At 40.5% G+C, this 15,273-nt stretch overlaps 1 protein-coding gene across 2 annotated transcripts; it reads right to left on the bottom strand.

The window, feature by feature from the left end:
- Positions 1-336: 336 nt before the first annotated feature.
- Positions 337-6,482, bottom strand: LOC123491228 (protein yippee-like 3). 2 transcript variants are annotated; one of them, XM_045221376.1, is made up of 5 exons: positions 6,416-6,482; positions 3,936-4,054; positions 3,024-3,067; positions 790-898; positions 337-656 (listed from the first exon to the last, which is right to left on the bottom strand). In XM_045221376.1, the coding sequence occupies exons 2-5, from the start codon at positions 4,050-4,052 to the stop codon at positions 567-569; spliced, it is 360 nt and encodes a 119-aa protein (XP_045077311.1). In that variant the 5' UTR covers positions 4,053-4,054; positions 6,416-6,482; the 3' UTR covers positions 337-566. The 2 variants fall into 2 exon arrangements, with proteins under 2 accessions (XP_045077311.1, XP_045077310.1); XM_045221375.1 differs by lacking the exon at positions 6,416-6,482 and adding an exon at positions 5,348-5,740.
- Between the last annotated feature and the right edge of the window lie 8,791 nt (positions 6,483-15,273).

The following is a 15,273-nucleotide window of genomic DNA, read 5'->3' as shown; positions in this document are numbered from 1 at the left end:
TCGAGACAATTGAGACATGGATTGTGTATGTGTGCTATTCAGAGGGTGAATGGGCAAGACAAAATATTTAAGTGCCTTTGAACAGGGTATGGTAGTAGATACCAGGTGCACTGGTTTGTGTCAAGAACTGCAACGCTGCTGGATTTTTTATGCTCAACAGTTTCCTGTGTGTATCAAGAATGGTCCACCACCCAAAGGACATCCAGCCAACTTGAAAACTGTGGGAAGCATTGGAGTCAACATGGGCCAGCATCCCTGTGGAACGCTTTCGACACCTTCTAGAGTCCATGCCCCGACGAACTGAGGCTGTTCTGAGGGAAAAAGGGAGGGGTGCAACTCAATATTAGAAAGGTGTTCCTAATGTTTGGTATACTCAGTGTGTATATATATATATATATATATAAAAACAAACATCACATGCTATTCTTGGCAAAGCTGTATGAAGTGACGGAGTGGCAGAGCCGATGGCCCTTACGCAGGGTGAGGGGGCACACTGGCACACATCCAGGCCAGGAAGAACAACGGATGAGGGATGAAAAATCAATGAAAACATCTCCCTTCACCTCTCAGTCCCAGCCGTTGTCCTTTATCATGTGGGACAGCTCAATGATGAACTTTCCCTCCTTGTACTTCTGACTCAACTCAAAGGCCTGCTCCTGTAGAGAGAGAGGGGGGTGATAAGAGGCGGGAGTGCGTAGTAGGACAAGCTTAAAACACATCTACATTGTCTGAGGATGGGGATTTAGGATATTCTTTTAGTTCTTCATTCTTTACAGTGTGCGCGCTTACGTATTTCCAGCCCAGTGTGGTGTGGCAGTTCTCACAGTAGATGTCTGCCACAGCGTGGAGCCCGGTGAGTAGCAGCCTCTCCTCGGCAGGACCACAGCCCACGTTCACCCTGAAAACACCAGGAACAAAAACCACAGGTCAATTACCGCCATGGTTCCCCGCCACAAATGTCTGTTTTGTGACCTGACCTAAACTTATCAGATTTTCTGGTGACCCACCAGATACGCACATATAGTACCAGTCAAAAGTTTGGACACACCTACTCATTCAAGGGTTTTTCTTTATTCTTACTATTTTCTACATTGTAGAATAATAGTGAATATATCAAAACTATGAAATAACACATATGGAATCATGTAGTAACCAAAAAAGTGTTAAACAAATCAAAATATATTTTATATTTGAGATTCTTCAAATAGCCACCCTTTGCCTTGATGACAGCTTTGCACACTCTTGGCATTCTCTCAACCAGCTTCACCTGGAATGCTTTTCCAACAGTCTTGAAGGAGTTCCCACATATGCTGAGCACTTGTTGGCTGCTTTTCCTTCACTCTGCCGTCTGACTCATCCCAAACCATCTCAATTGGGTTGAGGTCGGGGGATTGTGGAGGCCAGGTCATCTGATTCAGCACTCCATCACTCTCCTTCTTGGTCAAATAGCCCTTACACAGCCTGGAGGTGTGTGGGGTCATTGTGCTGTTGAAAAACAAATGATAGTCCCACTAAGCTCAAACCAGATGGGATGGCGTATCGCTGCAGAATGCTATGGTAGCCATGCTGGTTAAGTGTGCCTTGAATTCTAAATAAATCACAGACAGTGTCACCAGCAAAGCACCCCCACACCATAACACAACCTCCTCCATGCTTTACGGTGGGAACTACACATGCAGAGATCATCTGTTCACCCACACCGCGTCTCTCAAAGACACGGCGGTTGGAACCAAAAATCTCAAATTTGGACTCCAGACCAAAGGACACATTTCCACCGGTCTAATGTCCATTGCTCGTGTTTCTTGGCCCAAGCAGGTCTCTTCTTCTTATTGGTGTCCTTTAGTGGTTTCTTTGCAGCAATTCGACCATGAAGGCCTGATTCACACAGTCCCTTCTGAACAATTGATGTTGAGATGTTTCTGTAACTTGAACTCTGTGAAGCATTTATTTGGGCTGCAATTTCGGAGGCTGGTAATTCTAATGAACTTATCCTCTGCAGCAGAGGTAACTCTGGGTCTTCCATTCCTGTGGCGGTCCTCATGAGAGCCAGTTTCATCATAGCGCTTGATGGTTGTTGCGACTGCACTAGAAGAAACTTTCAAAGTTCTTGAAATGTTCCGTATTGACTGACCTTCATGTCTTAAAGTAATGATGGACTGTCGTTTCTCTTTGCTTATTTGAGCTGTTCTTGCCATAATATGGACTTGGTCTTTTACCAAATAGGGCTATCTTCTGTATACCCCCCTACCTTGTCACAACACCACTGAATGTCTCAAACGCATTAAGAAAGAAAGAAATTCCACAAATTAACTTTTAAGAAGGCACACCTGTTAATTGAAATACATTCCAGGTGACTACCTCATGAAGCTGGTTGAGAGAATGCCAAGAGTGTGCAAAGCTCTCATCAAGGAAAATTGTGGTTATTTGAAGAATCTCAAATATAAAATATATTTTGATTTGTGTAGCACTTTTTTGGGTTACTACATGATTCCATATGTGTTATTTCATAGTTTTGATATATTCACTATTATTCTACAATGAAAAAACTAGTAAAACATAAAGAAAATCCCTTGAATGAGTAGGTGTGTCCAAACTTTTGACTGGTAGTGTATATTTCTTTTTTTGAACAAGAAAGGTGATAATTCTACCCAGAACCAAATATTTAGCCCCAAATCAGGGGGAGTTTGCTATGCACCAGTTGAGAAACGACATGCTAACTATTAAATGCAAACTACAGCAAACAGAAGGTAAATATAAATCAACTAGAACGTGACCTCCACTGTTAGGATAGTGAACTGGCTTCATGGTGCATTGTATGGCTCACAGGACTAGTGTAAACAAAATGAAATGGCATAAGGAGAACCTGGCAGATGCATGATAATTACAGTGTACTGAGGCTTGAGCGGTAACTAAGGTAGCACTGTGTTTTAGGGACTTAAAAGGGATACTACTTTGTTCATTAGTTATGGGTACACTGTGTAGGCTATATGGCCATACACCGGATGACAAGTAAAGATACTCACACAGAGTTGAAGAGGTAGGCACGTCCCTGGCTACCCTGAAAAGACTTGACAAAAAAATATACAAGAGAGAATGAACTCAAATGTGCCACGAAGACAGAGAGAGAGAGAGAGACAATGCAAAACAAATAAATACAAATCAGGGGTTTTAAGGAAAGTGGGACATTGAGGTAACGTTTCCCAGCTTACAATGCAACAGAGGGTTGTGGCTGTTGTTTCTCTTGTTATTACAATGTTATTACTTGTTATTGAAATGTAATTACATTTCACACAGCCAATCAGGAAGCGAAATTATTTTCCAATAGTTTTGTTCTAAACAAAATCACTATTTGTTTGGTTCTGTTATTGTTCCAACCAGCAAAATAAAGCTCTGAACCGGTTCAAACCAAAAAAAAGGAAGCCTAAACACGCACAGGCAAAGATTCTCAACTTGCAGGCAGACGCTGGAATAAGTTTGAGTGATAGAGAGGGTTTTGCATACGCGCTTTGTTGCGTTTTTTGTGGGACTTCAAAAAAATGCCTGGAACCTAAAACAAATGTATGCTTTTAAAATAACGGTTCTGTTCTGGAACAGTATGGATCACTTTCGTTCCCGGTTCCGTTTCTTGAAAAATGTCATTATTTTCCAGTTTTCGGTTCTGTTCCCTGAACCGGTTCCAACCCCTGCAGCCAACACAGGCTTATTATTCAACTATATGGAATTTACATTGCTCAATCTAATATTTATATATTTATTTTACTTTTAGATTTGTGTGTATTGTTGTGAATGGTTAGATACTACAGCACTGTTGGAGATAGGAACAAAAGCATTTCGCTACAGCCGCAATAACATCTGCTAAATATGTGTATGTGACCAATAAAATTGTATTTTATTTTATTTAACCCACTAGCCATAAATGGTCCCTGTAGTCTCACCTTGGAGATGAGGTCATCATGGTTGGCCAGGTGTGCTCGGCAGTGAACACAGCTGTACCTGCGGTGGCACGAGTCTAGGTACGCCTGGAACGTCTTAGCCTTCGTCAGCTTCACCATGTCTGAGGAGATAGAGGAAAATAGAGTGACTTAGCGTTTAACAGGAAAACAGGAGAGGAGACAGAGAGGATATTGGGCATTACAGGGGCTCATAATGCTAGGCTACTCCTAAATGTGATTGTAGTAAACCCTAAACTTCACTATTTGTGTAGTGTAGTAACTATGAGAAAATGCCATTTTGTAAGCATATTTGCCAAATAGGGTTAGGCAAAGTTGGGTAAACAACACAAACACAAAGAGCAACATATGATTACCATGGCTTTCAAATGAAAACTGGAAAAATAAAATGCAAATGTAAGAAACAAGTTCAATAACTTTTGGCTGTCTGTCCAACATTATACAAAAGTAATGTCAGCATTGTAGAAAACGTATGCACTCAAATGTTAATTTCCTCTCCATTTAGGCATGACAGGTCACACCTTGTCATGGTACAAGTACAAGAGTGTCACAAAAAATGTCAGAAGGAATATGAATCACACAATAATGAACTAACTGTATTATTAGGAGTGGGAAACAGGTCTGGGCACATATTAGTGACTTTATTTTATGCATGTCTAATGACTGTAAATCGCTTTGGATAAAAGCGTCTGCTAAATGGCATATTATTATTATTATTAATTCGCAGCTCACTTCCTGGTACAATTACAGCAGGGTCCGTGCCATCAAGCGATCCTCCGTGCTATCCACGATACTTGGAACGTCCCTACCCCATTGAAGTTTACATTTTAAATGATTTAAGTAAGGGTTAAGGTTAGGGGTTACATTTTGGGTTGAGACGTCGCAAGGATCCCGATAACGCTGACCATTGCACCAGACAGAACACAACATGCATTGACCTACTTAACTGTACCAGCTAAACCCGACTATGTATGGTCAGAGTCAGTAGCGCTCCATAGATGGATGGGACAATTAGTTCATTTTTTACTCAAAAGTCTTGGGTCATTTAAAACGGTTAAATGCCCATGTGCAATTAGCACGCCAGTAATTTTGCTGACCTGCTAACGTTAGCTGACTCGTTCCACATTCTGACAAAGACAACAGCTAACGTTAGCTAACTACTTAGGTAGCTAGCCAAGAATTCCCCAAAACGATTGCTACAGTGAATTATTCATCGTCAGTCTTCCACTCTAGCTAGCTATCGTGAGTGACGTTAGCTTGCTAGCTAGCAACTGAACCATAATCTGGGTTTACAGGAGACGTTGAATATGTTTACTGTAAACCAGCCATTTCAGGCTCAGCTAGCAACATGGAAGGAAATACAAGCGCAAGAGAAAATAGCTCTGGACTGGACTCACCTAACGTAGTTATCGGATTTTCAGTGGAAGACCTAATTTTAACGAAGATATGACCAGCAAACTACCGTTGGGTAGGTCAACTGAGATGCATCAGTAAATTGCTCAATCGTCTAGGGGATAGCTTGTTGGGTCACTTTTTCAGCAAGAAACCATCGGACGAATGGATCCAAACAAACAAGAAGAATCGTGGTGCAGATTTGCCTTGCAGCTGCTCTCTCTCGGTCTCTCACACTTGACAACAGGAACAAGTTTTTCTCTGAGATGAAACAGTTTCGTGTATGTTGTAGTTAAAATATTAAAAGAACTATAGCTACTCCCACTAAGTTTTTTGTAGATAGGATATTTTCGTGGTGCAGGGACAAACTTGCAATATTATTCGGGGTTTGTTTACAACGCTGGTTAAGGAGGCGGTACCAAATACGTCACCAGCTACAAAACAAATCCCCGACGACCAATGGGAATCGTCAGATTGACTGGCAGAATGTAGGTCAGCCAATTAGGTTGAATTCTTACTCGTATCTATGCGGGGATTCGATTAATATCAATGTAGGCGTGTTTTGCACTGGTTTAAAGTTTATTGCATTCGATTCCCGGGCGTGGTTGTGAGCCATGTTTCTGAAGCCTGGGTAATGCTGCCTTGTTGATAACATAACGAAGCGGTGCAGATTTGTTCGATTTGAGCAGGGCGCTACTCTCTCACCCAGTCACGTGACGGGCCATAGGCCGGTTTAACCCGGGCCATTTTAATAACACCCCATACAGAACCAATCAGTCGATATAATCGAGAACAATCTTCAGAAATCACGCGATATGAATCAGACAGTGGAGCGCCGCCTGACCCACTAGTTGTTCAGAAGGTTCAAATCGTTGTGTAAATGTACTGTATTGACACAATAACGCGAGATCACATTTCCAGCATGGCCGAAAACCAGACCTCCCTTGCCTGCCATAGGAAGCAAAATGGTAATTAATAAATAATAAGTGAGCATTGCATTTGCAGTACCTTAATTAATAAAAACATTTCAAACGTAAAACGTCAACTCGTGGCCCAGCTGGCTTCTGGCTTACCCGATTAGACAACAATCACCACATTGCTAGCCCGCGGGCGCGTTCATTGCTAGGCTGCGGTTGCAGGTCGACACGGGTGCGTTCCAGGTGGACTTCATTGCTTCTTAATTTATGGGTGTATTACAAAGTTTGGATAGTTAACATAACACATTAGCATAATTAGTTCAGATTATTTGATGATTTATTGGCCTCTACTTTTATTGAATTTTTTACAAATCCCAAATCACTATTGGAGAGCTTACCACTGTTCCTGTACAGCTACCATCCTGTAGGTTTTTGCTCCAAACCCAGTAGTAACTAACGTGATTCAGCTTATCAACCAGTTAGTTAGGTGTGCTAGATAAGGGTTTGAAGAAAAACCTACACTCCCAATCAAACCCAGAATCCTATACTGGATTTCTCAAGATTTCCAACACAATTCAACGAGACAAGATTTGGAAGGATGGCCATACAAGGCTAGTGTTGAACATATCAACCAACCACATATTGGTGGTGTTCCTGCCTGATTACGTTGAAGACGTTGCATTGCATCAACCAATGGTTGTGCGCCATGTCATCGACTGTGTGGCATTACACTGCTATATCATATTATGTGATTAGCTGATATGTTAAACACCTATCCAAGCTTTGCGAGATCTGGCAGCCGTCTGCAACATAGTCAAGCAGGAATGCGACCCATATGGTATAGCAATCTATTTCCTGACTGCGCAGTCAATGACATTGCATGCAAATGACGTGCTATGCAACTATTGGTTGCATTATATGCAATTTGGTCAGGGCCTGGAACATGATCCTCATCTAGCTGAATCAGGTATGTTAGGTCCAGGTTGGACTGAATACCCACAGGAGGGTAGATCTCCAGGAAGAGGGTTAGGTAGCTCTGTTGTAACCTATGTAAGTACTAGGTCGTATTTATTGGTGTGGACCGTAGCAAAACTCCCTTGCAATGAAAAACTAAAGTTCAGGTAGTCCCTAGGCAGTTTCAGTCAGTTTTCATTCTGTTTGGTGCCTAGTGAATACGACCCTATACTGCCTCCAACCAAGTCCCAGGCTTTTGTGGGCACACTGCCTCACGACGGCTCATTTGCAGTTCTATAGTTTCAGTTTTGTTTTTGTATAGAGAGCAGTCTCGCGCATTGGTCGTTAACCGATGGCCGACCCAGATTGTACTTTATGAATTCAGAAAGACTGCCACTGCTCACAGGAAAGATCAAAAGGAATGATGTGACGGACTGGTCGTGGTCTCCCATCTCGCGTAGTGTCTTTAGATTGTTCTGTTACACTGGTCGCAGCAAGACTATTCCATGGCTATTCTGAAAGTTCTAATAGAGGAGTCGAATAATAGAACACCAATACTAGCCATGGTAGGGATTGTAATAATAAAGCACATTTATAGTAGGTATAGTATTTTATAAAGGGAAAAGACGGTATTACAAGAAAATATAACAAGCTAAATAATACAGTCGTGGTCAAAAGTTTTGAGAATGACACAAATACTAATTTTCACAAAGTCTGCTGCCTCAGTTTTGATGATGGCAATTTGCATATACTCCAGAATGTCATGAAGAGTGATCAGATTAATTGTAATTAATTGCAAAGTCCCTCTTTGCCATGAAAATGAACTGAATCCCAAAAAAACATTTCCACTGCATTTCAGCCCTGCCACAAAAGGACCAGCTGCCATCATGTCAGTGATTCTCTTGTTAACACAGGTGAGAGTGTTGACGAGGACAAGGCTGGAGATCACTCTGTCATGCTGATTGAGTTAAAATAACAGACTGGAAGCTTTAAAAGGAGGGTGGTGCTTGAAATCATTGTTCTTCCTCTGTTAACCATGGTTACCTGCAAGGAAACACGTGCCGTCATCATTGCTTTGCACAAAAAGGGCTTCACAGGCAAAGATATTCCTGCTAGTAAGATTGCACCTAAATCAACAATTTTTTGGATCATCAAGAACTTCAAGGAGAGAGGTTCAATTGTTGTGAAGAAGGCGTCAGGGCGCCCAAGAAAGTCCAGCAAGTGCCAGGACCGTCTCCTAAAGTTGATTCAGCAGTGGGATCGGGGCACCACCAGTGCAGAGCTTGCTCAGGAATGGCAGCAGGCAGGTGTGAGTGCATCTGCACGCACAGTGAGGCAAATACTTTTGGAGGATGGCCTGGTGTCAAGAAGGGCAGCAAAGAAGCCACTTCTCTCCAGGAAAAACACCAGGGACAGACTGATATTCTGCAAAAGGTACAGGTATTGGACTGCTGAGGACTGGGGTAAAGTCATTTTCTCGGATGAATCCCCTTTCCGATTGTTTGGGGCATCCGGAAAACACCTTGTCCGGAGAAGACAAGGTGAGCGCTACCATCAGTCCTGTGTCATGCCAACAGTAAAGCATCCTGAGACCATTCATGTGTGGGGTTGCTTCTCAGCCAAGAGAGTGGGCTCACTCACAATTTTGCCTAAGAATACAGCCATGAATAAAGAATGGTACCAACACATCCTCAGAGAGAAACTTCTCCCAACCATCCAAGAACAGTTTGGTGACGACCAATGCCTTTTCCAGCATGATGTAGCACCTTGCCATAAGGCAAAAGTGATAACTAAGTGGCTCGGGGAACAAAACATCAACATTTTGGGTCCATGGCCAGGAAACTCCCCAGACCTTAATCCCATTGAGAACTTGTGGTCGATCCTCAAGAGGCAGGTAGACAAACAAAACCCCACAAATTCTGACAAGCTCCAAGCATTGATTATGCAAGAATGGGCTGCCATCAGTCAGGATGTGGCCCAGAAGTTAGTTGACAGCATGCCAGGGCGGATTGCAGAGGTCTTGAAAATGAAGGGTCAACATTGTAAATATTGACTCTTTGCATAAACTTAATGTAATTGTCAATGAAAGCCTTTGACACTTATGGAATGCTTGTAATTATACTTCAGTATACCATAGTAACATCTGACAAAAATATCTCATAACACTGAAGCAGCGAACTTTGTGAAGACCAATACTTGTGTCATTCTCAAAACTTTTGACCACGACTGTACATCTTCAAATGCAACTAAATTAGAACACAAGTACTCAATCAACATAGTGGAGATAAAAACATAGCAAACAGAAGACATAGAAGGCACAGTATGTGGGTATGTGTGGATGAATTGTGATGGAAGGTGTGGTGTGTGTTTTTGTGTTTGAATAAGTGTGGCTTTAAGTGATTGAGAAAGGAAATGGTTGCATATCCTAGAACCAACGTGTGTTTGTGAGCAGGGGTTGTGAGAGAGCTTTCAATTTTGTGCAGATGAGGGATATACATAAGATGTAATATATATATATTTTTATTGTCCTATCATGATGGAACGATCCCCAACCCTATATCCTAGACACCCACCTGAGCGACCCATACACCAAAGAGAAGTCCCCATCTGTTTTATGGACCTGCTGTGAGTTGACTATATGCAGGCAAAACAGAAAAATAAATGCGGTCAGAGACCTACTTGAGCAGCACCGCCCCCTCAAGATTCTGAGCCTGCCTGGCAGGGTTGGTCCTACAAAGCCAGAGCCCCCTGATGGGAGAGCATAATATACAAGGAAATTCTCAAAGCTGCTAATGAGAACCTTGACGAACTTGTACCTAGCCGGTGGGGATTCCGGTGGGGTACCCCCACCCAGGTAGTGGCAGTGCTGGCAACACTGGCTGCAGTAATCCATGGGGAGGGGGTCACACTCGGACAATCAGAGAGGGGGCTTATCATTGTGGCCCAGGTGGCACAAAATAATCAAAGGTCTGACTGCACGGAGATGCTTGGGAAAAATGGTTACAAGTGTTTGTGTCTCAGGTGAAGAGAGTGGATCTGATCTCCATCACCTAGGACTTGACATAGATTAAATAGATTAATAAAATCTCACATTGTTGTTAATTTTTGCTCAATCTTGCATGCTTTCTCAAACAGCTGTAACTGTATATGCATTCGTAAATCAGGTCCTTTCTTGAGTTGGGCTCTGGGATGTATCAACCGTTGAGCATCTGATTTTATGGTTGATTGTGGAGGAAAGGGGTTGAGTGTGTTAGAGTATGTGCGTGTGTGTTTATCCCACATCTGTTGCAAGGGGGTAAGGATGTTAGGGAGAATATAGGATGAACCACAATAATTGTTTGCAAAAATAATAATTGCTTGTCAAAAATGAAATGTAATACAATGGCAATCCGGGTTATAGGTTAAAATCCTACGCATGAACTGCCGACATTATTACGCATATTAATTGATAATGCTGGAAAATAAGATATGCAAGATATTTGAATAGATATATTTTTAAATAGCTATATATATATATATATATATATTTATTGAGGTGAGAGCATTGGAAATGGTTTTGGCGGTTGACCTGCTTCTGTTTTGTGGGTGGCACTGTGGGCTGTTTTCGATGGATGGGTCCTGGCCTCTCGGGGGCCTAGGAATCCGGAGGGACGGGGGTGGTATGCCGATCACTGGGATGACGGCTCCGACGGGGAGGGGCATTAGCGGGGGAATTAGTGGAGAACAATTGGAGGGTTACTTAGTAGCAATGCAAATATCATTTTACAGCTATATGGACACTCAATCACTATGGTATTTTTTATGGGTAAATTTACAAACATATATAATGATAAATAGTTTTGAAACTTATCTCCTGAGTGGCGCAGTGGTCTAAGGCACTGCATCGCAGTGCTAACTGTGCCACTAGAGATCCTGGTTCGAATCCAGGCTCTGTCGCAGCCGGCCGCGACTGGGAGACTCATGGGCGGCGCACAATTGGCCCAGGGTAGGGGAGGGAATGGCCGGCAGGGATGTAGCTAAGTTGATAGAGCATGGCAGGGTTGTGGGTTCGATTCCCACGGGGGGCCAGTATAAAAAAATATATATATATGTATTCACTGACTGTAAGTTGCTCTGGATAAGAGCGTCTGCTAAATGACTAAAATGTAAATGTAAACTTGTATCTCATTATGGTATATGGTGAAATAAGTATAACCAGTTATAATTGTAATGGCTTAGCAGATAATAACAAAAGAAGAACAATATTTACCTGGCTCAAAGAGAAGGAATATAATATCTATTGTATACAGGAAACTCATTCAACAATTCTAGATGAAGTTGTGTGGAAAAAGGAATGGGGGGGGGGCGAAATATACTTCTCCCATGGGCAAAGAAACTCTAAACGGGTGATGATATTAATTAACAGTAATTTCGATCCGAATGTGCAAATTGTCCAAACAAATACGCTAGGTAGATGGATTATTTTAAATATGTTATTGGACCATAAACAGATATGGCTCATTAACCTTTACGGACCAAGTAATGATGATCCACACTTCTTTGACAATATATATAATAAATTATCAGACATGCAAGCAATTCAAGACTCTATTATTATGGTGGGAGATTATAATACCGTTTTAAATAGCTCAATGGACCGTAAAGGAAATCACACTACAAACAATCAACCTCATGCTCTTAAGGAAATCATGAATGTCATGGATACATTAGAACTAGTAGATATATGGGGGCGGCAGGTTGCTTAGTGGTTAAGAGCGTTGTGCCAGTAACCGAAAGGTCGCTGGTTCTAATCCCCGAGCTGACTAGGTGAAAAATCTGTCGATGTGCCCTTGAGCAAGGCACTTAACCCTAATTGCTCCTGTAAGTCACTCTGGATAAGAGCATCTGCTAAATTACAAAAAAATAAATCATAATAATAATAATAATAATAATATATGGAGGCTTAAATATCCTGATCTAGTGAGATATACATGGCGGGGACTCAATCAAGCTAGTCGTCTTGATTCTTTCTTATGTCATTCTCGTTGGCACCAAAAGTTTAAAAAAGTGTTGATAGGGGACAGAATGTGGTCGGACCATCATATAATTGGCATATACATTACTCTTACTGAATTTCCACATGGGCGAGGATATTGGAAATTTAATCAAAGCCTATTGGATGATAACTTGTTTTTAACTAGGACAGAGGAATTTATAACTGATTTTTTCCGACATAACATAGGTACAGCAAATCCCCTTATTGTATGGGACACCTTTAAATGTGCCTTTAGAGGCCATGCAATTCAGTACTCAACAAAAGCAATTTAGGTCAAAAGAGTCCATACTAACTAAGGAAATAGAAGGTCTAACAGAACTAATAGATAGCAATAAAAACTGTAACAGAGGCTCAGAATAAATTAGAGGAAAAACCAAAAGAAATGGAGAAACTTATTCAAGAAAGATCAAGTGTAATATATAATAAAAATAAAGCAAACTGGATGGAATATGGGGGAAAATGCTACAGCATAGGAATGCTACCAAAAAGAATTGACTGAAACTGGTTACAAATGACGGAGTCACCCATGATTCAACAAATTATATTTTGAAGGAGGAAACAAAGTACTTTAAGCATATGTTTTCGTTTCAGTCGCCTCCATCTCCTCTAACTGAAGCTAATTGTAGAGATTTTTTTCTATTGATAATGTCAAATTAACAGCCATACAGAAAGACTCATGTGATGGTGAAATTACAGAGGAGGAACGTCTGGATGCAATTAAAGACTTTAAGTCCGGGAAAACTCCAGGGTTGGATGGCATACCAGTCGAGGTATACCAAACCTTTTTTGATATACTCAGAGGACCATTATTAGCATGTTTTAACCACTCCTATGTAAATGGTAGATTATCAGACACTCAAGAAGGTCTGATTTCATTATTACTGAAACAGGATACAAGTGGAAAATACAAAGATCCAGTTCATTTTTAAAATTGGAGGCCCCTTACACTTCAGTGTTGTGATGCAAAAATTCTAGCAAAATGTATAGCTCATAGAATTAAAAAGGTATTGTCCGACATTATTCATTCTAATCAGACAGGTTTTTTACATGGAAGATACATTGGAGATAATATAAGGCAAGTACTGGAAACAATAGAACACTAAGAAAAATCTGGGAAACCAGGCCTGCTATTCATAGATGACTTCGAAAAGGCATTTGATAAGTACGACTGTGGTTTAAATATAAATGCCTGGAGCATTTCAATTTTGGAGTATCTCTTATAAAATGGGTTAAACTCATGTATAATTACCCTTGGTATAAAAAAGTAAATAATGGCTATTTCTCAAAGTTTTAAACTGTCAAGATGAGTGAAACAAGGTTGTCCACTATCGGCATATCTATTTATTATGGCCATCGAGATGTTAGCTATTTAAACAGATCCAACAATAATATCAAAGGATTAGAAATCCAGGGCTTAAAAACAAAAGTGTCATTGATTCATGTTTTCTTTTAAATCCACAACTTGAATCCCTCCACAGCCTCATAGAGGATCTAGATAAATTTTCTAACCTCTCTGGATTACAACCAAATTATGATAAATGTACTATATTACGTATTGGATCACTAAAAAATAAAAATGTTACATTACCATGTAGTTTACCAATGAAATGGTCTGATGGTGATGTGGATATACTCGGAATACATATCCCAAATTAAATAAATGATCTCACTCCAATACATTTTAATAGAAAGTTAGCAAATATAGATAAGATCTTGCTACCATGGAAAGGTAAATACCTGTCAATTTGTGGAAAAATCACCTTGATTAACTCTTTAGTATTATCCCAGTTTACCTATTTGCTTATGGTCTTGCCTACGCCTAGCGAACAGTTTCTTAAATTATATGAGAAAATAATATTCCATTTTATTTGGAACGGCAAGCCACACAAAATTCAACGGGCCTATTTATATAATGAATATGAATTCGGAGGACAGAAATGATTAAATATTAAAGCATTAGACCTATCACTAAAAGCTTCAGTCATACAAAAGTTATACTTAAATCCGAACAAATTAGTAAGATTGTCTCACCCAATGTTCAAGAATGGCCCCTTTCCCTTTATTCAGATTACAACCTCACAATTTCAGTTATTTGAAAAGGAAATCATCTCCCAAATATCACTATTTCTAAAACAAGCCATCGAAAGTTGGTTGCAATTTCAATGTAATCCTCCAGATACGACAGAACAAATAATGCAACAAATATTGTGGTTAAACTCAAATATACTAATTAATAAAAAACATTTTTCTTTTGACAAAATGTTAAAAAAAGGTATAATCTTCGTAAATTATATCATTGGTAGGACTGGTGGAGTTGTGTCGCACATGCAGCTAACAAAAACATATGGAAATGTCTGCTCTACCCAAAATTACAACCAAATAATTGCAGCATTACCGCAAAAATGTAAGAGGAAAGTGGAAAGGAGAAAATGTAAGGAACATGTCTGTCAGCTTTGCATTAAAGAACGTAATTGGTTAAAGAAAACTGTGATAAATAACAAAGTATACCAGTTTAATTTAAGGACCAAAGGATTGACAGCCGTCCCATATACAGTGGGGGGAAAAAGTATTTAGTCAGCCACCAATTGTGCAAGTTCTCCCACTTAAAAAGATGAGGCCTGTAATTTTCATCATAGGTACAAAATGAGAAAAAAAATTCCAGAAAATCACATTGTAGGATTTTTTATGAATTTATTTGCAAATTATGGTGGAAAATAAGTATTTGGTCAATAACAAAAGTTTCTCAATACTTTGTTATATACCCTTTGTTGGCAATGACACAGGTCAAACGTTTTCTGTAAGTCTTCACAAGGTTTTCACACACTGTTGCTGGTATTTTGGCCCATTCCTCCATGCAGATCTCCTCTAGAGCAGTGATGTTTTGGGGCTGTCGCTGGGCAACATGGACTTTCAACTCCCTCCAAAGATTTTCTATGGGGTTGAGATCTGGAGACTGGCTAGGCCACTCCAGGACCTTGAAATGCTTCTTACGAAGCCACTCCTTTGTTGCCCGGGCGGTGTGTTT

The sequence above is a fragment of the Coregonus clupeaformis genome, chromosome 7 (genome assembly GCF_020615455.1).
Source record: "Coregonus clupeaformis isolate EN_2021a chromosome 7, ASM2061545v1, whole genome shotgun sequence".
NCBI classification, from domain to species: Eukaryota; Metazoa; Chordata; class Actinopteri; order Salmoniformes; family Salmonidae; genus Coregonus; species Coregonus clupeaformis.
The sequence above is the reverse complement of the archived record's forward strand: the minus strand, read 5'-3'. Positions and strand labels throughout refer to the sequence as shown.

Bases quoted from the DNA above. Each gene is read 5' to 3' on its own strand.
- LOC123491228 (XM_045221376.1), bottom strand. From the start codon at position 4,052: ATGGTGAAGCTGACGAAGGCTAAGACGTTCCAGGCGTACCTAGACTCG. The intron at 3,068-3,935 runs GTGAGACTACAG...TTTTTTGTCAAG, and splicing joins ATGATGACCTCATCTCCAAG to TCTTTTCAGGGTAGCCAGGG. The intron at 657-789 runs GTAAGCGCGCAC...CTCTCTCTACAG, and splicing joins CCACACTGGGCTGGAAATAC to GAGCAGGCCTTTGAGTTGAG.